The sequence below is a fragment of the Acipenser ruthenus genome, chromosome 60 (assembly GCF_902713425.1).
Source record: "Acipenser ruthenus chromosome 60, fAciRut3.2 maternal haplotype, whole genome shotgun sequence".
In the NCBI taxonomy this organism is placed as follows: domain Eukaryota; kingdom Metazoa; phylum Chordata; class Actinopteri; order Acipenseriformes; family Acipenseridae; genus Acipenser; species Acipenser ruthenus.
Window position 1 is genome coordinate 3,661,484 of NC_081248.1, and position 26,890 is coordinate 3,688,373.

General features: G+C 48.6%; 1 protein-coding gene across 2 annotated transcripts in view; it reads right to left on the reverse strand.

The window, feature by feature from the left end:
• Positions 1–390: 390 nt before the first annotated feature.
• LOC117966732 (C-Jun-amino-terminal kinase-interacting protein 4-like) overlaps positions 391–26,890 on the reverse strand; it is a 78,672-nt gene continuing 52,172 nt past the window's right edge. The window contains exons 19-28 of one of the 2 annotated variants that reach the window (XM_059018538.1): positions 26,552–26,693; positions 23,803–23,866; positions 21,749–21,829; positions 11,365–11,432; positions 9,279–9,427; positions 7,601–7,772; positions 4,840–4,953; positions 2,888–3,004; positions 2,613–2,699; positions 391–2,162 (exon numbers count right to left, since the gene is read on the reverse strand). In XM_059018538.1, coding sequence (XP_058874521.1) covers positions 2,074–2,162; positions 2,613–2,699; positions 2,888–3,004; positions 4,840–4,953; positions 7,601–7,772; positions 9,279–9,427; positions 11,365–11,432; positions 21,749–21,829; positions 23,803–23,866; positions 26,552–26,693 — 1,083 coding nt within the window. In that variant the 3' untranslated portion in view covers positions 391–2,073. Of the gene's footprint in view, positions 2,163–2,612; positions 2,700–2,887; positions 3,005–4,839; positions 4,954–7,600; positions 7,773–9,278; positions 9,431–11,364; positions 11,433–21,748; positions 21,830–23,802; positions 23,867–26,551; positions 26,694–26,890 lie in introns of both variants that reach the window. The other variant, XM_059018537.1, reaches the window with a different exon arrangement.

Below are 26,890 nucleotides of genomic sequence, written 5' to 3' on the forward strand. Positions count from 1 at the left end.
CCTGACTTTGTCTCCCACTCTCTAGCCCTGAACACCCAACACCGAGTGAGTGAAACACTGCATCTTTTATGCAGGTGTACCGAGACTCGACTGCATTCAATTTGGAATCTCGGTACATCTGCAGGTGAACTAATTTGTGCCCTTCCCTGTGCTCACATACAAATACCCCTGATAATCTGCACGTGAAGTGATTGTGCCATCCTCGTGTCTAAATACAATTATATATTTTAAATCACTCGTGCTACACAGACCCATTTATATCCCATGCACCAATACCTATACACCAACATTAACGCAACAGAACACAAAATACACACAGGGGCAGGGCACACTGCCACAGTGACGTGCAAAGAACTCACGAGAAAAAACTTTGAGATTCAACAAACTCGGTTTTAATATAAAGAGCTGTGTTTATTTGCACACAGCTTTCAATCCCCGACAGCTTGTTTCCAGGAAATCGGATTCACAGCTGCAGCTATGTACAGGATGTGTTTCATTAAAAAGGGTCCCTGAGAGTACGAGGAGCAGAGAGAGAGAGAGAGAGAGAGACAGAGAGAGAGAGAGACAGAGAGAGAGACAGAGAGACAGAGAGAGACAGAGAGAGAGAGAGACAGAGAGAGAGAGAGACAGAGAGACAGAGAGAGACAGAGAGAGAGAGAGACAGAGAGAGAGAGACAGAGAGACAGAGAGAGAGAGAGAGACAGAGAGAGACAGAGAGAGAGAGAGAGAGAGACAGAGAGACAGAGAGAGAGAGAGAGAGAGAGAGAAATGGGTTCAAGCCAGAGAGAGAGACTGAGGGAGCCAGGGATTTTTTTAAGGATTCCTGAATTGTTTATTGTTCTCTCATTTTGAAAAATCTTCCTCATTTTTTGTTCTTTTGTTATTTTTCGCTTTTTCTCTCTCATTCTTTCTATACATTCTAATTATTTCTTTCTCCTGTTCTATTTCATTCTTCCTTGCATCCAGAACGATTAAACACTAAATAGTGCCGAATTGAGTCTCTCAATGTAGTCCAACACCTGAAGACGCTGAGAAAGACTTCTAGTGGAAACGTTAGTCTTTGAATTCACATTGAAGACACTGAGAAAGACTTCTAGTGGAAACATAATTCACATTGAAGTAAGGCAGGGATGTTCATGCTGTAAGAAGCACTTATTCAAGTTTTTAAATATAAATGAGACACAGGTAGAGAAACAGCAGCATCCTAAAACTCCAAGAACATTAAAAACCAACAAACAATCAAATCACACAAACACACCCCTGAATACCCCGACAGTCTGCCTCCATTAGATACTGCCCTGCTGGGTATTAGGCAATCAATTCCATCCCATTTAGTTCAGTTCAGTTGCACTCTGGGGTATTAAACTCTTCTGGTCCGGATTGAATTCCACTTGGTTCCACCCCTGGGGTAATAAATTCCAGTCTATGGTTGTTCTCTCCCTGTGGCATAAAATTGCCTTCCAGTTCTGCCGTTTGGGGTATTGAATTCCATGATGTTACCCCTGGGTGGTAGAGTCACTGTTGGGGTATCAGCCCCCCTGTCCGGGGCAGTAGAGGGCAGTGCCATCCCTCCGGATTGCAAGGTTATTTTCTTCACACTCTGTCAGTGCAGCGGCTGAATCAGTTTAATCAAACTCACACAGCCTCACCTCGGGGAGAGGGGCAGGGGGCATATTTAAACTGTAGAGTTGTAGAGTGGACAAAGTTAAACCGAAAACCAAAACCTCAAGGGCAGAGACCAGGAGCAAAGACACACATGGACATGAACTGAGCAGAGAGAGGAGACGCTTCTTCACACAGAAAGTGGAGAGGGGGTGTGATGGGTTACTGGGGGTTACAATGGATTACCAAGCTACGTAGCTGATGCTGAATCCCTGGGATGCTTTAAGACCCAACTTGACAAGGTTCTGAGATCAATCAGCTGCTTGGAACCGGAGGAGCTCTGATGGGCTGAACCCTCTCAATATGGGAATTCTCTTACATTCCTCATATTCTTTTGTAAACTGCCTCCACGTTGTATAAACTGCCCCTCACATGTTTAATCGCCCCTCGCAGTTGTGTTCTTTGCCCGGGTCACAGGTGGGTGTGGCTTTGCCAGATGATCATGTGACTCCTCTCGGCTCTCCTCAGCATGGCATCAGCCGAACCCTCCTCCCCGTCACCTGACAGGAAGACAAGAGACATTATTCACCACAGCACAGGAAGTGACTGTGCACCCAGCCAGCAACACGCTGTCGTCACCGGGAACTGCAAACATGCAATCAATCAATCAAGTGCCTTCATCAGTGTTATTGAAACTAAACTGAGTCAAGCAGACCAGCGTTTGGGCTCCAGTGCCTTCATCAGTGGTATTGAAACTAAACTGAGTCAAGCAGACCAGCGTTTGGGCTCCAGTGCCTTCATCAGTGTTACTGAAACTAAACTGAGTCAAGCAGACCAGGGTTTGGTGTGTATTAGTGCCTTCATCATCCAGAACTTCACTGGATCAGAAACACAAAACCGGAAGAGACTAAGAAAGAAGTCACGTTCGCAGACAAACATTTGAATGCCTTTGTTTGAATGTGGAAACATTTGTCTGAATTACTATTGCAGTTTGTCTGCGTGTTTCTCACCGATTCTGAAGTTGATGTATCCCTCTCCTCCACTCATCACCAGCTCCGTCTGCACGCCCTCCACAGCCAGCGAGGGGTTTACACAGCCTGCACAATTACACACAAAGACACAGAGAGGGATTACAACCAGCGCTACTCCAACACTACACTGCAGACACACAGACAGGGAGACGCACAGACAGGGAGACGCACAGACAGGGAGACGCACAGACAGGGAGACGCACAGACAGGGAGACGCACAGATAAGACACACAGACAGATACACACACACGCACCTGGCACAGAGATAAAGAATCTGACGGCGTCTCTGTGCCCATGGTAACAGAGCTGAGCACCAGGCAGACAGCAGTATGGGATACCGGAGGTCTGAGAGTTTGTATCACTGAGGGGCTCTGAGAGAGAGAGAGAGAGAGAGAGAGAGAGAGAGAGAGAGAGAGAGAGAGAGAGAGAGAGAGTCTGTCACATTCAGGTAGATCTGTAAGAATAAAGTCTTGCACAATAAGGTAATTTATATATATAAAGAAAATATATTAAAATAATAAAATAAAAATAATGTACACAAAACGTTTACATGATTAAAAAAATATTTTATTTCAGGACGTTTCAGATAAAAGCCCTTCTTCAGCTGTGTAAAAGTAACACAGTGCAGTAAACTTGCTGATTTTCAGAAATTCTGAGGATGATGTTAAGATGATGTCAGAGTGGGCTCCCGAGTGGCGCATCCAGTAAAAGCGCTCGCTAGAGTGCAGGATGCGCTCTATAGCCTGGACGTCGCAGGTTCAAGTCCAGGATATTCCACAGCCAACCGTGGACGGGAGCTCCGAGGGGGCGGCGCTCAATTGGCCGAGTGTCGTCCGGGGGGAGGGAGGGTTAGGTCGGCCAGGATGTCCTCTGCTCATCACGCACCAGCGACCCCTGTAGTCTGGCCGGGCGCCTGCGGGCTTGCCTGTAAGCTGCCCAGAGCTGCGTTGTCCTCCAACGCTGTATCTCTGAGGTGGCTGCACGGTGAGTCTGCAGAGTGTAAAGAAGTGGGCGTCTGACGGCACACGCTTCGGAGGACAGCGTGTGTTCATCTTCGCTCCTCTCGAGTCAGCGCAGGGGTGGTAGTGGTGAGCTGAGCATAATAAAATAATTGGGCATTTCAAATTGGGGAGAAAATAATAAAAAAAATAATTGGCAACGACTAAATTTATTTAAAAAAAAAAAAAAAAAAAAAAAAAAAAAAGATGATGTCAGAATAGAATGTTCATTCCAAGATGCTCCGAAGTTCCAAGTTTGAAGATAAGCTCACGTTCTCTTTGCTTCCGAGTAGAATTTGTACCAAAACACAGACTGATTCCACAGATGGTGATGTCTTCAGCACTGTGATTATTGCTGTTGAAGAGTCGGGCTACTGGAAATGTCAAGGTGTTGATTCGAATGCTTCGTAAATGTTCCACAAAACGATCTGCTAAACGTCTTTTAGTTTCCCCAATGTACAATATATGCAGGGGCAGCAGTGTGGAGTAGTGGTCAGGGCTCTGGACTCTTGACCGGAGGGTTGTGGGTTCAATCCCAGGTGGGGGACACTGCTGCTGTACCCTTGAGGAAGGTACTTTACCTAGATTGCTCCAGTAAAAACCCAACTGTATAAATGGGGAATTGTATGTAAAAATAATGTGATATCTTGTAACAATTGTAAGTCGCTCTGGATAAGGGCATCTGCTAAGAAGTAGGTCCTTATATATATATATATATATATATATATATATATATATATATATATATATATATATATATATATATATATATATATAAAGGACCTAAATTTAAAATAAAGCTTTTATGAAATGTACCTTAGATACCATTTTCAGTTTAACGCAATACAATTTCAATTAATATGCTTTAACCAATAACAACATACGCGCAATTAAACTGTTCTGTGCCTCTGCAGCGGCTTAAATGAAAGTATGATCTGCCAGTTTGAAATGTACACAAAAATGTTCTTAAATATGTTTGCGTGAATCACACTGATATAATACAAAGGTGTCTTTCTTTTTGTACAGAGATCCCTTTATATATTTATCTGACACTGAATTCCGCATGTTTTATTTAACATCATGTAATCAAAGAAACTACAAAATGATATGGCTAAAAAAGAAGTCTACAGGAAGCCATAATAGCAGTGCAGTAGTATTTCATGTGAGATTCCAAATGTCACATTCTTCAATTGTTGTCAGTTACTCACCTTGACGCAGGGGGAGGGAGAAGACGGCTCCACTTCCTGTTCCCACCCAGAGCCGCCCGCAGAGCAGAGCGAGAGAGGAGACCTGGAAAGGAGAGAGAGTGGAGAGAGAGGGACCTGCGAAGAGAGAGAGAGGGGGGTGAGTGAGAGGTGAGAGGAACCTGCAGAGAGAGGAGAGAGAGGGACCTGCGAAGAGAGAGAGAGGGGGGTGAGTGAGAGGAGAGAGGAACCAGCAGAGAGAGGAGAGAGGGGAGAGAGAGAGAGAGAGAGAGAGAGAGAGAGAGAGAGGGGTGAGAGAGCAGTGAGAGGAGCAAGAGAGAGAGAAAGGAGAGGGACCTGCAGAGAGAGTGGAGAGAGAGGGACCTGCGAAGAGAGAGAGAGGGGGGTGAGTGAGAGGAGAGAGGAGAGAGGGGTGAGAGAGAGGAGAGAGAGAGAAAGAGAGAGAGAGAGAGAGAGAGAGAGAAAGTAGAGAGAGGGACCTGCAGAGAGAGTGGAGTAGAGGAGGGGTAGGGGTAGGGTTAGGGGTAGGAGTAGAGAAACTGACCCAGCGTGGTGCACACCAGGGACTCGATCTCCAGCTCCTGTGTGAGTCGGTGCAGGAGTGGAGTAGAGGAGGGGTAGGGGTAGGGTTAGGGGTAGGAGTAGAGAAACTGACCCAGCGTGGCGCACACCAGGGACTCGATCTCCAGCTCCTGTGTGAGTCGGTGCAGGAGTGGAGTAGAGGAGGGGTAGGGGTAGGGTTAGGGGTAGGAGTAGAGAAACTGACCCAGCGTGGCGCACACCAGGGACTCGATCTCCAGCTCCTGTGTGAGTCGGTGCAGGAGTGGAGTAGAGGAGGGATAGGGGTAGGGTTAGGGGTAGGAGTAGAGAAACTGACCCAGCGTGGCGCACACCAGGGACTCGATCTCCAGCTCCTGTGTGAGTCGGTGCAGGAGTGGAGTAGAGGAGGGGTAGGGGTAGGGTTAGGGGTAGGAGTAGAGAAACTGACCCAGCGTGGCGCACACCAGGGACTCGATCTCCAGCTCCTGTGTGAGTCGGTGCAGGAGTGGAGTAGAGGAGGGGTAGGGGTAGGGTTAGGGGTAGGAGTAGAGAGACTGACCCAGCGTGGCGCACACCAGGGACTCGATCTCCAGCTCCTGTGTGAGTCGGTGCAGGAGTGGAGTAGAGGAGGGGTAGGGGTAGGGTTAGGGGTAGGAGTAGAGAGACTGACCCAGCGTGGCACACACCAGGGACTCGATCTCCAGCTCCTGTGTGAGTCGGTGCAGGAGTGGAGTAGAGGAGGGGTAGGGGTAGGGTTAGGGGTAGGAGTAGAGAAACTGACCCAGCGTGGCGCACACCAGGGACTCGATCTCCAGCTCCTGTGTGAGTCGGTGCAGGAGTGGAGTAGAGGAGTGGTAGGGGTAGGGTTAGGGGTAGGAGTAGAGAAACTGACCCAGCGTGGCGCACACCAGGGACTCGATCTCCAGCTCCTGTGTGAGTCGGTGCAGGAGTGGAGTAGAGGAGGGGTAGGGGTAGGGTTAGGGGTAGGAGTAGAGAAACTGACCCAGCGTGGCGCACACCAGGGACTCGATCTCCAGCTCCTGTGTGAGTCGGTGCAGGAGTGGAGTAGAGGAGGGGTAGGGGTAGGGTTAGGGGTAGGAGTAGAGAAACTGACCCAGCGTGGCGCACACCAGGGACTCGATCTCCAGCTCCTGTGTGAGTCGGTGCAGGAGTGGAGTAGAGGAGGGGTAGGGGTAGGGTTAGGGGTAGGAGTAGAGAAACTGACCCAGCGTGGCGCACACCAGGGACTCGATCTCCAGCTCCTGTGTGAGTCGGTGCAGGAGTGGAGTAGAGGAGGGGTAGGGGTAGGGTTAGGGGTAGGAGTAGAGAGACTGACCCAGCGTGGCACACACCAGGGACTCGATCTCCAGCTCCTGTGTGAGTCGGTGCAGGAGTGGAGTAGAGGAGGGGTAGGGGTAGGGTTAGGGGTAGGAGTAGAGAAACTGACCCAGCGTGGCGCACACCAGGGACTCGATCTCCAGCTCCTGTGTGAGTCGGTGCAGGAGTGGAGTAGAGGAGGGGTAGGGGTAGGGTTAGGGGTAGGAGTAGAGAGACTGACCCAGCGTGGCGCACACCAGGGACTCGATCTCCAGCTCCTGTGTGAGTCGGTGCAGGAGTGGAGTAGAGGAGGGGTAGGGGTAGGGTTAGGGGTAGGAGTAGAGAGACTGACCCAGCGTGGCACACACCAGGGACTCGATCTCCAGCTCCTGTGTGAGTCGGTGCAGGAGTGGAGTAGAGGAGGGGTAGGGGTAGGGTTAGGGGTAGGAGTAGAGAAACTGACCCAGCGTGGCACACACCAGGGACTCGATCTCCAGCTCCTGTGTGAGTCGGTGCAGGAGTGGAGTAGAGGAGGGGTAGGGGTAGGGTTAGGGGTAGGAGTAGAGAAACTGACCCAGCGTGGCACACACCAGGGACTCGATCTCCAGCTCCTGTGTGAGTCGGTGCAGGAGTGGAGTAGAGGAGGGGTAGGGGTAGGGTTAGGGGTAGGAGTAGAGAGACTGACCCAGCGTGGCGCACACCAGGGACTCGATCTCCAGCTCCTGTGTGAGTCGGTGCAGGAGTGGAGTAGAGGAGGGGTAGGGGTAGGGTTAGGGGTAGGAGTAGAGAAACTGACCCAGCGTGGCACACACCAGGGACTCGATCTCCAGCTCCTGTGTGAGTCGGTGCAGGAGTGGAGTAGAGGAGGGGTAGGGGTAGGGTTAGGGGTAGGAGTAGAGAAACTGACCCAGCGTGGCGCACACCAGGGACTCGATCTCCAGCTCCTGTGTGAGTCGGTGGCTCGGGGTCTCGTACAGCCGCAGAACCGAGTCCAGCCGACAGGAAACCCACACACCACTTCCTGTCCCGCATAGGAAGCGCACCTGCTGCTCAGGGCGAGGGGAGACCTGGAACGAGAGCTGGGGGTGGGGTGGTTTTAACACTGTACAAGACACCACTGGACTATAACAGCAATAATACCCAGCGGTATGATATTATAACAGCACTAATCCCTGCTGGATATTTGTATAATAGCACTGATCTGATGGATATTTGTATAACAGCACTGATCTGATGGATATTTGTATAACAGCACTGATCTGATGGATATTTGTATAACAGCACTAATCCCTGCTGGATATTTGTATAACAGCACTGATCTGCTGGGTATTTGTATAACAGCACTGATCTGATGGATATTTGTATAACAGCACTGATCTGATGGATATTTGTATAACAGCACTAATCCCTGCTGGATATTTGTATAACAGCACTGATCTGCTGGATATTTGTATAACAGCACTGATCTGATGGATATTTGTATAACAGCACTGATCTGATGGATATTTGTATAACAGCACTGATCTGATGGATATTTGTATAACAGCACTGATCTGATGGATATTTGTATAACAGCACTGATCTGCTGGATATTTGTATAACAGCACTGATCTGCTGGATATTTGTATAACAGCACTGATCTGATGGGTATTTGTATAACAGCACTGATCTGATGGGTATTTGTATAACAGCACTGATCTGCTGGATATTTGTATAACAGCACTGATCTGATGGGTATTTGTATAACAGCACTGATCTGATGGATATTTGTATAACAGCACTGATCTGATGGGTATTTGTATAACAGCACTGATCTGATGGGTATTTGTATAACAGCACTGATCTGATGGATATTTGTATAACAGCACTGATCTGATGGGTATTTGTATAACAGCACTGATCTGATGGGTATTTGTATAACAGCACTGATCTGCTGGATATTTGTATAACAGCACTGATCTGCTGGATATTTGTATAACAGCACTGATCTGATGGATATTTGTATAACAGCACTGATCTGATGGGTATTTGTATAACAGCACTGATCTGATGGGTATTTGTATAACAGCACTGATCTGCTGGATATTTGTATAACAGCACTGATCTGCTGGGTATTTGTATAACAGCACTGATCTGCTGGATATTTGTATAACAGCACTGATCTGATGGATATTTGTATAACAGCACTGATCTGCTGGGTATTTGTATAACAGCACTGATCTGATGGATATTTGTATAACAGCACTGATCTGCTGGATATTTGTATAACAGCACTAATCTGATGGATATTTGTATAACAGCACTGATCTGATGGATATTTGTATAACAGCACTAATCCCTGCTGGATATTTGTATAACAGCACTGATCTGCTGGATATTTGTATAACAGCACTGATCTGATGGATATTTGTATAACAGCACTGATCTGATGGATATTTGTATAACAGCACTAATCCCTGCTGGATATTTGTATAACAGCACTGATCTGATGGATATTTGTATAACAGCACTAATCCCTGCTGGATATTTGTATAACAGCACTGATCTGATGGATATTTGTATAACAGCACTGATCCTGCTCTCACCTCCACAACCCCCTTCTCTGCGTCAATGATGTATATCCTGTTCCAGTAGCCACACCAGAGCTCCGCCCCCACGGCCAGGGAGCAGCGAATGGGCTGCAGGGGGGGTGGTGCCAATGCAAGAGTGCGAGGAGACAGCAGATCCCAACCTGCTACTGATAAACAGGAAGAGAGTTTAGCAACAGGGAGTTTGAGTGTCAATGTTATACAGCAATGTACAGAGACAGACTGCACTCACACAGTGTAATACACAGAGACAGACTGCACTCACACAGTGTAATACACAGAGACAGACTCTCTCACACAGTGTAACACACAGAGACAGACTGCACTCACACAGTGTAACACACAGAGACAGGCTCTCTCACACAGTGTAACACACAGAGACAGACTCTCTCACACAGTGTAACACAGAGAGACAGGCTCTCTCACACAGTGTAACACACAGAGACAGGCTCTCTCACACAGTGTAACACACAGAGACAGACTGCACTCACACAGTGTAACACACAGAGACAGGCTCTCTCACACAGTGTAACACACAGAGACAGACTGCACTCACACAGTGTAATACACAGAGACAGGCTCTCTCACACAGTGTAACACACAGAGACAGACTCTCTCACACAGTGTAACACAGAGAGACAGGCTCTCTCACACAGTGTAATACACAGAGACAGGCTCTCTCACACAGTGTAACACACAGAGACAGGCTCTCTCACACAGTGTAACACACAGAGACAGACTGCACTCACACAGTGTAATACACAGAGACAGACTGCACTCACACAGTGTAATACACAGAGACAGGCTCTCTCACACAGTGTAACACACAGAGACAGGCTCTCTCACACAGTGTAACACACAGAGACAGACTGCACTCACACAGTGTAACACACAGAGACAGGCTCTCTCACACAGTGTAACACACAGAGACAGGCTCTCTCACACAGTGTAACACACAGAGACAGGCTCTCTCACACAGTGTAACACACAGAGACAGGCTCTCTCACACAGTGTAACACACAGAGACAGGCTCTCTCACACAGTGTAACACACAGAGACAGGCTCTCTCACACAGTGTAACACACAGAGACAGGCTCTCTCACACAGTGTAACACACAGAGACAGGATCTCTCACACAGTGTAACACACAGAGACAGACTGCACTCACACAGTGTAACACACAGAGACAGGCTCTCTCACACAGTGTAACACACAGAGACAGGCTCTCTCACACAGTGTAACACACAGAGACAGGCTCTCTCACACAGTGTAACACACAGAGACAGGCTCTCTCACACAGTGTAATACACAGAGACAGGCTCTCTCACACAGTGTAATACACAGAGACAGGCTCTCTCACACAGTGTAACACACAGAGACAAGCTCTCTCACACAGTGTAACACAGACAGGCTCTCTCACACAGTGTAACATACAGAGACAGGCTCTCTCACACAGTGTAACACACAGAGACAGGCTCTCTCACACAGTGTAACACACAGAGACAGGCTCTCTCACACAGTGTAACACACAGAGACAGGCTCTCTCACACAGTGTAACACACAGAGACAGGCTCTCTCACACAGTGTAATACACAGAGACAGGCTCTCTCACACAGTGTAACACACAGAGACAGGCTCTCTCACACAGTGTAATACACAGAGACAGGCTCTCTCACACAGTGTAATACACAGAGACAGGCTCTCTCACACAGTGTAACACACAGAGACAGGCTCTCTCACACAGTGTAACACACAGAGACAGGCTCTCTCACACAGTGTAATACACAGAGAGACAGGCTCTCTCACACAGTGTAACACACAGAGACAGGCTCTCTCACACAGTGTAACACACAGAGACAGGCTCTCTCACACAGTGTAACACACAGAGACAGGTTCTCTCACACAGTGTAATACACAGAGAGACAGGCTCTCTCACACAGTGTAATACACAGAGACAGGCTCTCTCACACAGTGTAATACACAGAGACAGACTCCCCCAATGTGTTGCAGTTTAAATGTGTTTTAAAACTAAAGTATAAATGTATATGAAATTAAACAGAATCTGACAGGATCAGAGACTCACCCGAATCCCGACAGAAAATCAGGAGCGTGCCATTGGCCAGCCCAGCGATCACATGACCTTGCGCGTACCTGCAGGAGTGGGGGAGTTACAATGTTAATTTACACTGAAGCATAAAACACACTGACACAGAGAGAGAGAGTACAGAGAACACCGGAACAAAACACACCCACCTCAGAGCCATACTGATATCACAGAGCTTCACACCAGCCAGGCAAAACACACCCACCTCAGAGCCATACTGATATCACAGAGCTTCACACCAGCCAGGGCAAAACACACCCACCTCAGAGCCATACTGATATCACAGAGCTTCACACCAGCCAGGCAAAACACACCCACCTCAGAGCCATACTGATATCACAGAGCTTCATACCAGCCGGGGCAAAACACACCCACACCTCAGAGCCATACTGATATCACAGAGCTTCACACCAGCCGGGGCAAAACACACCCACCTCAGAGCCATACTGATATCACAGAGCGTCACACCAGCCGGGGCAAAACACACCCACCTCAGAGCCATACTGATATCACAGAGCTTCACACCAGCCGGGGCAAAACACACCCACCTCAGAGCCATACTGATATCACAGAGCGTCACACCAGCCAGGGCAAAACACACCCACCTCAGAGCCATACTGATATCACAGAGCGTCACACCAGCCAGGCAAAACACACCCACCTCAGAGCCATACTGATATCACAGAGCTTCACACCAGCCGGGGCAAAACACACCCACCTCAGAGCAATACTGATATCACAGAGCTTCACACCAGCCGGGGCAAAACACACCCACCTCAGAGCCATACTGATATCACAGAGCTTCACACCAGCCGGGGCAAAACACACCCACCTCAGAGCCATACTGATATCACAGAGCGTCACACCAGCCGGGGCAAAACACACCCACCTCAGAGCCATACTGATATCACAGAGCTTCACACCAGCCAGGCAAAACACACCCACCTCAGAGCCATACTGATATCACAGAGCTTCACACCAGCCAGGGCAAAACACACCCACCTCAGAGCAATACTGATATCACAGAGCTTCACACCAGCCGGAGCAAAACACACCCACCTCAGAGCCATACTGATATCACAGAGCGTCACACCAGCCAGGCAAAACACACCCACCTCAGAGCCATACTGATATCACAGAGCGTCACACCAGCCAGGCAAAACACACCCACCTCAGAGCCATACTGATATCACAGAGCTTCACACCAGCCAGGCAAAACACACCCACCTCAGAGCCATACTGATATCACAGAGCGTCACACCAGCCAGGCAAAACACACCCACCTCAGAGCCATACTGATATCACAGAGCTTCACATCAGCCGGGGCAAAACACACCCACCTCAGAGCCATACTGATATCACAGAGCGTCACACCAGCCAGGCAAAACACACCCACCTCAGAGCCATACTGATATCACAGAGCGTCACACCAGCCGGGGCAAAACACACCCACCTCAGAGCCATACTGATATCACAGAGCTTCACACCAGCAGGGGCAAAACACACCCACCTCAGAGCCATACTGATATCACAGAGCGTCACACCAGCCGGAGCAAAACACACCCACCTCAGAGCCATACTGATATCACAGAGCGTCACACCAGCCAGGCAAAACACACCCACCTCAGAGCCATACTGATATCACAGAGCGTCACACCAGCCGGGGCAAAACACACCCACCTCAGAGCCATACTGATATCACAGAGCGTCACACCAGCCAGGCAAAACACACCCACCTCAGAGCAATACTGATATCACAGAGCTTCACACCAGCCAGGGCAAAACACACCCACCTCAGAGCCATACTGATATCACAGAGCGTCACACCAGCCAGGCAAAACACACCCACCTCAGAGCCATACTGATATCACAGAGCGTCACACCAGCCAGGGCAAAACACACCCACCTCAGAGCCATACTGATATCACAGAGCTTCACACCAGCCAGGCAAAACACACCCACCTCAGAGCAATACTGATATCACCTCAGCTCAGGAAACAAAATTGTATGAACTATTGGACAGACCAAATTAAAAAACAAAATAAACTAGAATGCTACAGAATGCTAAACAGAAATTATTCCCTAGCTGAATATTTAACTGAAATAAAATATCCCAAACTGAGGCAGATCCTGACAAAACACAGGCTGAGAGACCACCATACAAAACACAGGCTGAGCGACCGCCATACAAAACACAGACTGAGAGACCACCATACAAAACACAGGCTGAGAGACCACCACACAAAACACAGGCTGAGCGACCGCCACACAAAACACAGGCTGAGCGACCGCCACACAAAACACAGGCTGAGCGACCGCCACACAAAACGCAGGCTGAGCGACCGCCACACAAAACACAGGCTGAGCGACCGCCACACAAAACACAGGCTGAGCGACCGCCACACAAAACACAGGCTGAGCGACCGCCACACAAAACACAGGCTGAGCGACCGCCACACAAAACACAGGCTGAGCGACCGCCACACAAAACACAGACTGAGCGACCGCCACACAAAACACAGACTGAGAGACGGCAATCTTGAGGTGGTAACTGGCCAACACAGGCAGACCTGGAAACTAAGAGACAGGTGCCTGTGTGGGCAGTGCGATTGTGGGGAGGTAGAAACAGAGAAACACTTTGCTCTAGAATGCAGCAAATACAACAAATTCATCAGCAGGGTTCCTGGCTTCCAACACTTAGACCAGGAATCCCAATTAAAAATAATCCTGGGAGAAAATAAAGAAACTGCACAAAATGAGGGAAATGATTAAAGAGTAAGGAAAGCAAGACAGAATGCAGGCAAAAAGAAAATAGTGAAGCCCAGAAAGAGACAGAGAGAGAGCCTGAGCAGTGAGCCTGATTATCTACACACTGCAGAGCAGTGCAGAGACAGTGAAGGTGTGGCAAACCACTTTGCCACACGCGCACACACTGTCACCTTTAGTAATGACATACACACACACTCACATTTCTAGCAATGACACACACGTGCACCTCTAGCACTGACACACACACACACACACACACACACACACACACACACACACACACACACTGACACTCACCAAATCCCTGAAGGCGGCGACTGTTAAAGCTACAGAGGAATTCTCTGCCTCAAACATCGTCATGTCCACCCTGCTGCCCAGAGCTGACATGCCCCAGCGCACCATTCAGCTCATCAACACGGAGGTATCCCGAAGCTGCGCCCTGCTGCCCAACGTGCACCTGGCACACCACCGCCCCATCCAGCAGTACCACCACCTGTACGACCAGGTGCACCTCAACCAGGAGGGGGTCGGGATCTTCACCATGGTCCTCAAAAGACACCGACCTGGGCCGTGACCCAGCCAAACCATGCCCTAAGGGCAGGAGCACACCCAACCACCCGCAAGTGCACAGGAACACCCAGACACTGAGACCACAAGGAGCCACAGCCCAGCGAACCTGATCTCAGCGATCCCCAACCCAGCGATCCACAGCCTACAAAGCCCCAACCCAGCGTGGGCAACCAGCAGAGTGGTACCAGCGACCCGCACAGACACACAGCTACGCTGCAGCAGGAGCGGTACCAGTGACCCGCACAGACACACAGCTACACTGCAGCAGGAGCAGTGCCAGCGACCCGCACAGCCACACAGCTACGCTGCAGCAGGAGCGGTGCCAGCGACCCGCACAGACACACAGCCACGTTGCAGCAGGAGCGGTGCCAGCGACCCGCACAGCCACACAGCCATGCTGCAGCAGGAGCGGTGCCAGCGACCCGCACAGCAACACAGCTACGCTGCAGCAGGAGTGGTGCCAGCGACCCGCACAGCCACGCTGCAGCAGGAGCGGTGCCAGCGACCCGCACAGCCACACAGCTACGCTGCAGCAGGAGCGGTGCCAGAGACCCGCACAGCCACACAGCCACCCTGCAGCAGGAGCGGTGCCAGCGACCCGCACAGCCACACAGCTATGCTGCAGCAGGAGCGGTGCCAGCGACCCGCACAGTCACACAGCTACGCTGCAGCAGGAGCGGTGCCAGCGACCCGCACAGCCACACAGCTACGCTGCAGCAGGAGCGGTGCCAGCGACCCGCACAGCTACGCTGCAGCAGGAGCGGTGCCAGCGACCCACACAGCCACACAGCTACGCTGCAGCAGGAGCGGTGCCAGCGACCCGCACAGCCACACAGCCACCCTGCAGCAGGAGCGGTGCCAGCGACCCGCACAGCCACACAGCTATGCTGCAGCAGGAGCGGTGCCAGCGACCCGCACAGCAACACAGCCACACAGCCACGCTGCAGCAGGAGCGGTGCCAGCGACCCGCACAGCCACACAGCCACGCTGCAGCAGGAGCGGTGCCAGCGACCCGCACAGACACACAGCTACACTGCAGCAGGAGCAGTGCCAGCGACCCGCACAGCCACACAGCTACGCTGCAGCAGGAGCAGTGCCAGCGACCCGCACAGACACACAGCCACGTTGCAGCAGGAGCGGTGCCAGCGACCCGCACAGCCACACAGCCATGCTGCAGCAGGAGCGGTGCCAGCGACCCGCACAGCAACACAGCTACGCTGCAGCAGGAGCGGTGCCAGCGACCCGCACAGACACACAGCCACGTTGCAGCAGGAGCGGTGCCAGCGACCCGCACAGCCACACAGCCATGCTGCAGCAGGAGCGGTGCCAGCGACCCGCACAGCAACACAGCTACGCTGCAGCAGGAGCAGTGCCAGCGACCCGCACAGACACACAGCCACGTTGCAGCAGGAGCGGTGCCAGCGACCCGCACAGCCACACAGCCATGCTGCAGCAGGAGCGGTGCCAGCGACCCGCACAGCAACACAGCTACGCTGCAGCAGGAGCAGTGCCAGCGACCCGCACAGACACACAGCCACGTTGCAGCAGGAGCGGTGCCAGCGACCCGCACAGCCACACAGCCATGCTGCAGCAGGAGCGGTGCCAGCGACCCGCACAGCAACACAGCTACGCTGCAGCAGGAGTGGTGCCAGCGACCCGCACAGCCACGCTGCAGCAGGAGCGGTGCCAGCGACCCGCACAGCCACACAGCTACGCTGCAGCAGGAGCGGTGCCAGAGACCCGCACAGCCACACAGCCACCCTGCAGCAGGAGCGGTGCCAGCGACCCGCACAGCCACACAGCTATGCTGCAGCAGGAGCGGTGCCAGCGACCCGCACAGCAACACAGCCACACAGCCACGCTGCAGCAGGAGCGGTGCCAGCGACCCGCACAGCCACACAGCCACGCTGCAGCAGGAGCGGTGCCAGCGACCCGCACAGCAACACAGCTACGCTGCAGCAGGAGTGGTGCCAGCGACCCGCACAGCCACGCTGCAGCAGGAGCGGTGCCAGCGACCCGCACAGCCACACAGCTACGCTGCAGCAGGAGCGGTGCCAGAGACCCGCACAGCCACACAGCCACCCTGCAGCAGGAGCGGTGCCAGCGACCCGCACAGCCACACAGCTATGCTGCAGCAGGAGCGGTGCCAGCGACCCGCACAGCAACACAGCCACACAGCCACGCTGCAGCAGGAGCGGTGCCAGCGACCCGCACAGCCACACAGCCACGCTGCAGCAGGAGCGGTGCCAGCGACCCGCACAGCCACACAGCTACGCTGCAGCAGGAGCGGTGCCAGCGACCCGCACAGCCACACAGCTACGCTGCAGCAGGAGCGGTGCCAGCGACCCGCACAGCTACGCTGCAGCAGGAGCGGTGCCAGCGACCCGCACAGCCACACAGCTACGCTGCAGCAGGAGCGGTGCCAGCGACCCGCACAGCCACACAGCCACGCTGCAGCAGGAGCGGTGCCAGCGACCCGCACAGCCACACAGCTACGCTGCAGCAGGAGCGGTGCCAGCGACCTGCACAGCTACGCTGCAGCAGGAGCGGTGCCAGCGACCCGCACAGCCACACAGCCACGCTGCAGCAGGAGCGGTGCCAGTGACCCGCACAGCCACACAGCCACGCTGCAGCAGGAGCAGTGCCAGCGACCCGCACAGCAACACAGCCACGCTGCAGCATCCTCCAGAGCAAGAAACCCGGCCGCCTCGAAACTGAACGAGAGAAAAAAACTCCTCAATCTTATCTGCACAAAAATAATGAGGTAATCCGTCCCTACATTAAAAAACAAACAAACAAAAAAAGCATTGGAAACCACAAATTCATCTCATTTAAATGTGAACTGTAACTTTACAATAGGAACGTTCAGAATTAGTAGCTGGAATATTCAGGGTCTGTATGCCTCAACCTTTGAAATTAAAAGTAAATTTGTAAATAATGTAAATAACATAGACATAATCATTCTCCATGAAACACAGAGTCGTGCAGACGTGTCCACACACTGTCCCAGCGGCTACAGGGAGCCGATAGTGCCCTCCCTGGAAACCCCCAGATCAAGTGTGGCAGCGACTCAGGGGGCATCATTGTGTGTACAAAGGGGAGCTCACAAACTGTTTCCCCAGTAAAGAGAGGCGAGACATACCCATGGCTCAAAATTAAAGGAGAAATTCTATCTACTAATCTAGATGAATATCTGTGCACAGTTTACATGCCACCCTCAGACTCCCCTACCACAGGGAGGAGGGTTTTCAAGATCTCCAGAGAGTGTTCATTTACAGACACCTGAAATAACCCTGTACCTGAAAAGCTCAGAGCAGCCCCTCAGAGATCTGAGCCCTCCCACCAAACTGGTCAACCTCAGACTCACAACTGGACAAAGACAAGCACTGAAGACAAGAAAACTCTCCTCAGTGCTGACAGAGAAAGCATGTTAAACAGCTTCCAATCAACACAATAGCAAAACAACCAGGAATACATTTGGCTATCAAAAATTGTAATAACATATTTGAATCAAATCTCCGAACAATAAACACAAAAAATAAAACACACAAAACAAACCTGGAGAGAAATGGTTTGACAGTGAGTGTAAATCAGCCAGAAAACATCTCAGACAACAAACCAGAAACACAGGAAGCCAATCATAGGGAATTCCAACTCAGCTGCTGCCAAGCACTCAAACACCACACATACCTCCTGAGAAACAGCAAAGAGGGTCATGTGTCCAAACAAATGAACCCAGATGGAAGAATCAACTGATCAAAACTTTATTAAAAAGTCTGAACACCCCAGAAATAACAAAAAGTATTTGGAAAAATTAATTTGAAAGACATTACCAACATTTTTTTAAAACATCTAAAATTCAGAACAAACTGCAATACTTAAACAACTGAATGGATTAGAAACAACCATTAAAAATGATAAAAACCCATTCGACACTCCAATCACAATAGAGGAGCATTTTCATGTGATGTCTGGCAGAGGCGAACTGCTAACAATTGCCCCTGCCAGACCACATCCAAACCAAACAATAACAAGTAAACTAAAATAAAAGAGGACAGACAGCGTCTCGCTTTGTTTCAGTTTGGCAAAATTCTGTTTAAAGATCGCTCATCTCCAGTACAATTATTCAGAGAAAGTGGATTCGTAACTAAATCTACTACGGCGTTTCCCATGTCTGTTGAAATCAAAAAATATCTATAGATAGAAAATTCAATTCTAAATACTGAAATGTATTATTTCTCAATAACAGTCGGCGAAATTCATTGTTTAGCCGGCATATTAACACCCCGCCTCTGATCACAAATGATTGGACAGCTGTCAGATCTTTCACGTTCCTATTGGCTACTTACTCGCCAGTTTTCATGCAGAATACCGTGAATGGCCTGTGCTTGCTTATGTTTTTTTTTATTTATTTATTTATTTATTTTTTTAGTCGTTGACAATTAGTTTTTATTATTTTCTCCCCAATTTGAAATGCCCAATTATTTTTAGGCTCAGCTCACCGCTACCACCCCTGTGGGGAGGGGGGAAGATGAACACACGCTGTCCTCCGAAGCGTGTGCCGTCAGCCGCCCGCTTCTTTACACTCTGCAGACTCACCGTGCAGCCGCCTCAGAGCTACAGCGTCGGAGGACAACGCAGCTCTGGGCAGCTTACAGGCAAGCCCGCAGGCGCCCGGCCAGACTACAGGGGTCGCTGGTGCGCGGTGAGCCGAGGACACCCTGGCCGACCTAACCCTCCCTCCCCCCGAGCGACGCTCGGCCAATTGAGCACCGCCCCCTCAGAGCTCCCGTCCACGGTCGGCTGTGGAATAGCCTGGACTCGAACCGGCGACGTCCAGGCTATAGAGCGCATTCTGCACTCTAGCGAGTGCTTTTACTGGACGCGCCACTCGGGAGCCCCTACAGCTGCATATAACTTGGCAGATATTTGACTCTCCTATTGGTTAAACTTACTGTCAGTACCTGCAACTGAAACAGACACAGTTTATGCCCCACCCAGCTAACTTATGTTTGTGCTACCGCAGAGAAAATGCAGATATTCAATCGGCTGATCTTATCGCAGAGGCCCTTCAGGAAAAAAAAAATATGTTGAGTACGTACAAGCACAGCATAAGCGAGCAGCACCGTCAACAGACTGCTGTGACGCTTTTGTTGGAAAACTTGTTTAAAGCTTTATTTATTTTCCCACGCTACGACCCGTCAGCAATGTGTTCACGACCCATAATTTAAGAACAGCTGCCGCGGGCACGATGGCCTGGCTTCGCGGGCACCACTTTGAGGACCACTGTTCTAAATAAACACAAAACAATACATTTAAACCATAACATTACATTGTGTTTTTAACTAAACTGTGAATACCTTTTAAATCATAACACAAAATACAAACACCTGTTTAAATGAACACATTAATAAGCAGGGCTTAGCCCTGCCCCCTATTTACATGCAGGGCTCTGTTCTACCCTGCCACACTGCTCTATGGAGATGACCTGGTCCTGCGGTCACCCACAGAGCAGGGTCTTCAGCAGAGCCGGTCACTGCCAGAGCAGTACTGTCAGTAAACCTGGACAAGACCAGAGTGATGGTCTTCCAGAAGAAAGCAGATCTTAGGGAAATAGGTACTGCTTCACTCTGGGCAACACCACACTGGAGCACAGCACCAGATAGACCTACCTGGGTCTGACCATCAGTGCGTCAGGGAGCTTTACTGGCTATAAATGCATTAAAAAGAAAAAACACACAGGGATTTCTACGCCATGAAGAACCATCTCTACAAAAACCAGCACTAAAAATCTGGCTAAAATCTGACCAACTCACAAACTTTATTAAAAAAAAAGAAAAAATGGGGCAAAAGCCCAACTGAAACTTTCCATTTGGAATTTTGTAAAAACAGCCTCCAGGTTCACACACCCCAAATACACCCCAAATAGCGCGTGCTGGGCTGAACTGGGCCTCTTACCCCTAATGATCCCCATACAAAAAAGAGCGGCCAAATTCTGGGTCCATCTGAACCAGGTAGACCCAAACTCCTACCGGCAGAAGCACTGCAGACCAACCAGCTCTGCCCAGAGAAGTGCCCACAGCCTGGCCACTGAAACAGGCAGACACCAAACATCCTGCAGTGCCAGAGCAGAGTGGCTGTGCCGTCACTGTGAGCTCCATGCGACAAGATGTTAGAGAAGGACAAATAGCTGTAAAATGGTGTACTGTTTAAAAAAAATAGAAATGAGCAAAAGAAACATTTTGTTTTTGCAGAATTTGATGGAGCCTACTGTAAATATTGCATGCAAAAAAAAAAAAGAAAGAAAAAAAAGGCAGAGAAACCCGACAGGTTCTACACAAGTCCTTTAGGAATCTGGGGTTCAGCCGTTACAAAACTGAAAGAACGTCAAGAAAAATCTGAATCCCACAAAGCAGCAGTAATAGTTGGCAATGATTTCATATCTGTGATGCAACAAACTAAAACACCTGCACATCAGGAGCTGAATTCAGCTTATAGAGAAAGAGTGGAAAAAAACAGAGAGAAGCTATTTTTATAGCTGAATAACTCCCAAGTATTGCTTATTATAGTTGTACTCTTAGTATGTTACTTACATTTTAAAAGCAAATGTGTTCCAAACTGTACTGAAAGGAACATTTCCTTAAGGTTTGTTATACTTGTTGAGGTGAGGTGGGGTCACGGGGAACCTTTTGTGTATCTTGAATTTAGTGAACCAGTCAAGCTACAAGGCTAGATCCGCCCCTGTTAATCACTAATGGATTGACTGTGTTCACTGTTAAATAAAACCAAAATCCTACAAGTTATATTCTACTGTTTTGTGCGACAGGAAGGGGGCAAGTAGATTTTTAAGAAGGACAAGTAGATTTGTCTAGCATTTTGTCCCTTGGGTACACCCCTGCAGACACAGACACACACACACACACTCACACACTCTAAAAACAAATACAGACAGACAGACAGACAGACGTTTTAGAAGATCGCCTGTGAGGAGTCTTTTCAGAAGCAGAGTGACCCCGAGACTTACGTGATGGAATGCACCCCTTCCTGCAGCCTCACTGACTGCACACAGTGCCCCCTATCTGTCACTGTAGAATGGAGGAATATACTGGAGAGAAGAGATGGGAGAGGAGGGAGGAGGGAGAGGGGAGAGAGGGAGAGAAGAGAGAGGGGGAGAGATGAAGGAGAGAGAGGAGAGAGGAAGAGAGAGGGGGGGGGGAAGAGAGAGGGTTATTTGCAGCACAAACAGGTTCACAAACAGCTGATATAGGATTCCTAACACTGACGTATAAACAGTGTGAGAGAACATCCTATAACAACAACCAGCCCGGTCGCCATGGTAACGTCTCAGAGCGGAGATCTCACTATTACCACGTAATCCTATCCTTAATAATAATAGAGGCTGGATTTCTTTTCACGGTAAAAAAAGGCTTATTTCACAAAAATAGGTGTTTCAAGATATTTAATGATAAAATGAATATGTATTCAAGCAGAAAACAATGAGCACGGTCGAATTCAAAACTGATCATTTTCGCTACAGATCGCTCCTCAATATTGAAACGCTTACCTGAAAAAGCTGTAAATGCTAAAATTCAGAATATTCCAGGTTTTTTTATGTCCCCCTTTTAAAGACATTCTATTTTTTTCAATCAGTGAATTATCAAACAAAATAAAAACTGTAAACATTTTAAAAATAACAGACAGACATGTGAACTGTCCCCTTCTTGTACTGGACAGAGTGATCTTTAGCAGAAATGTTTCTCATCTGTGATGCAGCTGCTGTCTTTCTGGTTGAAGACATTGTAAGAAATGGTGCAGATCTATGCAGAGTGTGTTCAATCATTCACCGGGAGGAAGCAAACTCAACCGGCTGCCAGAATCCTGAATGCAGCGCGACACGCAGTGCGTCAATCAGGGAAACACTGTATGAATAAGAAAATCTGTATATTCACACAGAAAGGGGAGTTTTCACAGGGAACTACAGCCCTGGCCAAAAGTTTAGCATCACCTAGAATTTTAGGAGGCGAGACATAATTAAAAAAAAACAAAAAACCTTGTGACAGACTGGCTCGCAGTGGTGACGTCACGGACCAGGAAGTAGAAACCAAAACAATGGATTTAGATCTTTTATTTAACATCATGTAATCAAAGAAACTGCAAAATGCTATTGCAAAATAAAAGTCTACCGGAAGCCATAATCGTCGTGCAGTACTATTTCATGTTAGATTCCCAAATGTCACATTTTTCCAGTCAGTTTTTCGTTAAGTATCTGGAAAACTACAAAGCGGTGTGTAATTCAATATGTTAACAAGGGAACATTATTCAGCAGCTTTCATTGGACTCTATGAAGCTGAGGGAGTTCATTCTATATAGAGGGGGTGGAATTCAATATGTTAACAAGGGAACATTATTCAGCAGCTTTCACTGGACTCTATGAAGCTGAGGGAGTTCATTCTATATAGAGGGGGTGGAATTCAATATGTTAACAAGGGAACATTATTCAGCAGCTTTCATTGGACTCTATGAAGCTGAGGGAGTTCATTCTATATAGAGGGTGTGGAATTCAATATGTTAACAAGGGAACATTATTCAGCAGCTTTCACTGGACTCTATGAAGCTGAGGGAGTTCATTCTATATAGAGGGTGTGGAATTCAATATGTTAACAAGGGAACATTATTCAGCAGCTTTCATTGGACTCTATGAAGCTGAGGGAGTTCATTCTATATAGAGGGTGTGGAATTCAATATGTTAACAAGGGAACATTATTCAGCAGCTTTCATTGGACTCTATGAAGCTGAGGGAGTTCATTCTATATAGAGGGTGTGGAATTCAATATGTTAACAAGGGAACATTATTCAGCAGCTTTCATGCCATTTTGTGAAGCTAAATTAGTTCATTCTACAGGTTGGGGAGGCAACACTTTGGCCAGAGCTGTACATATTATATGGCAATGGGTACTTCACACAGAAATCATGACATCAGTGATAACTGTGAAACAAATGCAGCGTAATAATAATGAATATTAATATGACTAGAGACGCCCAGCACAGCGGGAGACTGAGAGGCCATGTGATACAGACCTGCCCTGCTGAGTGCCAATCCACACCGTGCCTGGAGAGGGAGCTACTGAGCCACTGCTGAGCACTGTGAGGAGGAGAGAGAGAGAGAAAGAAAGAAAGAGAGAGAGAAAGAAAGAGCGAGAGAGAGGGGGGAGGTGGGAGAGAGGGAGAGAGCAAGCGAGAGAGAGAGAGACACAGAGAGAGACACAGAGAGAGCGAGCAAGAGAGAGAGAGAGAGAGAGACACAGAGAGAGAGAGAGCGAGAGAGTGAGAGAGCGAGAGAGAGAAAGAGCGAGAGGGAGGGGGAGGGGGGAGGGGGAGAGAGAGAGCGAGAGAGAGAGACACAGAGAGAGAGCGAGAGATGGATTAATTTCATTATTTACTTGTATTATATTGTATGTTGTGTATCTGTGTATTATATTGTACAGTGTGTAGTTGGGTATCATATTGTACAGTGTGTAGCTGTGTATTATAGTGCATGTTGGTTGCTGTGTATTATAGTGCATGTTGGTTGCTGTGTATTATAGTGCATGTTGGTTGCTGTGTATTATAGTGCATGTTGGTTGCTGTGTATTATAGTGCATGTTGGTTGCTGTGTATTATAGTGCATGTTGGTTGGTGTGTATTATAGTGCATGCTGGTTGGTGTTGCTGTGTATTATAGTGCATGTTGGTTGGTGTTGCTGTGTATTATAGTGCATGCTGGTTGCTGTGTATTATAGTGCATGTTGGTTGCTGTGTATTATAGTGCATGTTGGTTGCTGTGTATTATAGTGCATGTTGGTTGCTGTGTATTATAGTGCATGTTGGTTGGTGTGTATTATAGTGCATGCTGGTTGGTGTTGCTGTGTATTATAGTGCATGCTGGTTGGTGTTGCTGTGTATTATAGTGCATGTTGGTTGCTGTGTATTATAGTGCATGTTGGTTGCTGTGTATTATAGTGCATGCTGGTTGCTGTGTATTATAGTGCATGTTGGTTGCTGTGTATTATAGTGCATGTTGGTTGCTGTGTATTATAGTGCATGTTGGTTGCTGTGTATTATAGTGCATGTTGGTTGCTGTGTATTATAGTGCATGTTGGTTGCTGTGTATTATAGTGCATGCTGGTTGCTGTGTATTATAGTGCATGTTGGTTGCTGTGTATTATAGTGCATGTTGGTTGCTGTGTATTATAGTGCATGTTGGTTGCTGTGTATTATAGTGCATGTTGGTTGGTGTGTATTATAGTGCATGCTGGTTGGTGTTGCTGTGTATTATAGTGCATGTTGGTTGGTGTTGCTGTGTATTATAGTGCATGCTGGTTGCTGTGTATTATAGTGCATGTTGGTTGCTGTGTATTATAGTGCATGCTGGTTGGTGTTGCTGTGTATTATAGTGCATGCTGGTTGGTGTTGCTGTGTATTATAGTGCATGTTGGTTGCTGTGTATTATAGTGCATGTTGGTTGCTGTGTATTACAGTGCATGTTGGTTGGTGTTGCTGTGTATTATAGTGCATGCTGGTTGGTGTTGCTGTGTATTATAGTGCATGTTGGTTGCTGTGTATTATAGTGCATGTTGGTTGGTGTGTATTATAGTGCATGCTGGTTGGTGTTGCTGTGTATTATAGTGCATGTTGGTTGCTGTGTATTATAGTGCATGCTGGTTGGTGTTGCTGTGTATTATAGTGCATGTTGGTTGCTGTGTATTATAGTGCATGTTGGTTGCTGTGTATTATAGTGCATGCTGGTTGGTGTTGCTGTGTATTATAGTGCATGTTGGTTGGTGTTGCTGTGTATTATAGTGCATGTTGGTTGCTGTGTATTATAGTGCATGTTGGTTGCTGTGTATTACAGTGCATGTTGGTTGGTGTTGCTGTGTATTATAGTGCATGTTGGTTGCTGTGTATTATAGTGCATGTTGGTTGCTGTGTATTATAGTGCATGTTGGTTGCTGTGTATTATAGTGCATGTTGGTTGGTGTGTATTATAGTGCATGTTGGTTGGTGTTGCTGTGTATTATAGTGCATGTTGGTTGCTGTGTATTATAGTGCATGTTGGTTGGTGTTGCTGTGTATTATAGTGCATGTTGGTTGCTGTGTATTATAGTGCATGTTGGTTGCTGTGTATTATAGTGCATGTTGGTTGCTGTGTATTATAGTGCATGTTGGTTGGTGTGTATTATAGTGCATGCTGGTTGGTGTTGCTGTGTATTATAGTGCATGTTGGTTGCTGTGTATTATAGTGCATGTTGGTTGCTGTGTATTATAGTGCATGTTGGTTGCTGTGTATTATAGTGCATGTTGGTTGCAGTGTATTATAGTGCATGTTGGTTGCTGTGTATTATAGTGCATGTTGGTTGGTGTTGCTGTGTATTATAGTGCATGCTGGTTGGTGTTGCTGTGTATTATAGTGCATGCTGGTTGGTGTTGCTGTGTATTATAGTGCATGCTGGTTGCTGTGTATTATAGTGCATGTTGGTTGCTGTGTATTATAGTGCATGTTGGTTGCTGTGTATTATAGTGCATGTTGGTTGGTGTGTATTATAGTGCATGCTGGTTGGTGTTGCTGTGTATTATAGTGCATGTTGGTTGCTGTGTATTACAGTGCATGTTGGTTGCTGTGTATTATAGTGCATGCTGGTTGCTGTGTATTATAGTGCATGTTGGTTGCTGTGTATTATAGTGCATGTTGGTTGGTGTTGCTGTGTATTATAGTGCATGTTGGTTGCTGTGTATTATAGTGCATGTTGGTTGTTGTGTATTATAGTGCATGTTGGTTGGTGTTGTTTTACCTGCGGGGGGGATGGTCGCTGCACACAGCACTCTGGCTCCGCCCGGGAGGCTGAACTGATCCAGCACGTGATTGGAGCGTGAGGGGTCAAGAACCGTGACATCACTGCAAGAGGGCGTGCCTGAGAACAGCCAGACTGAGGACTGAGAGAGAGGACAGAGGAGAGAGGACAGATGGGAAATGAGAGAGGGCAGAGGATAGGGGAGAGAGAACAGATGGGAAAGGAGAGAGGACAGAGGATAGGGGAGAGAGAGAACAGATGGGAGACAGGACAGAGGATAGGGGAGAGAGAACAGATGGGAGAGGAGAGAGGACAGAGGATAGGGGAGAGAGAGTACAG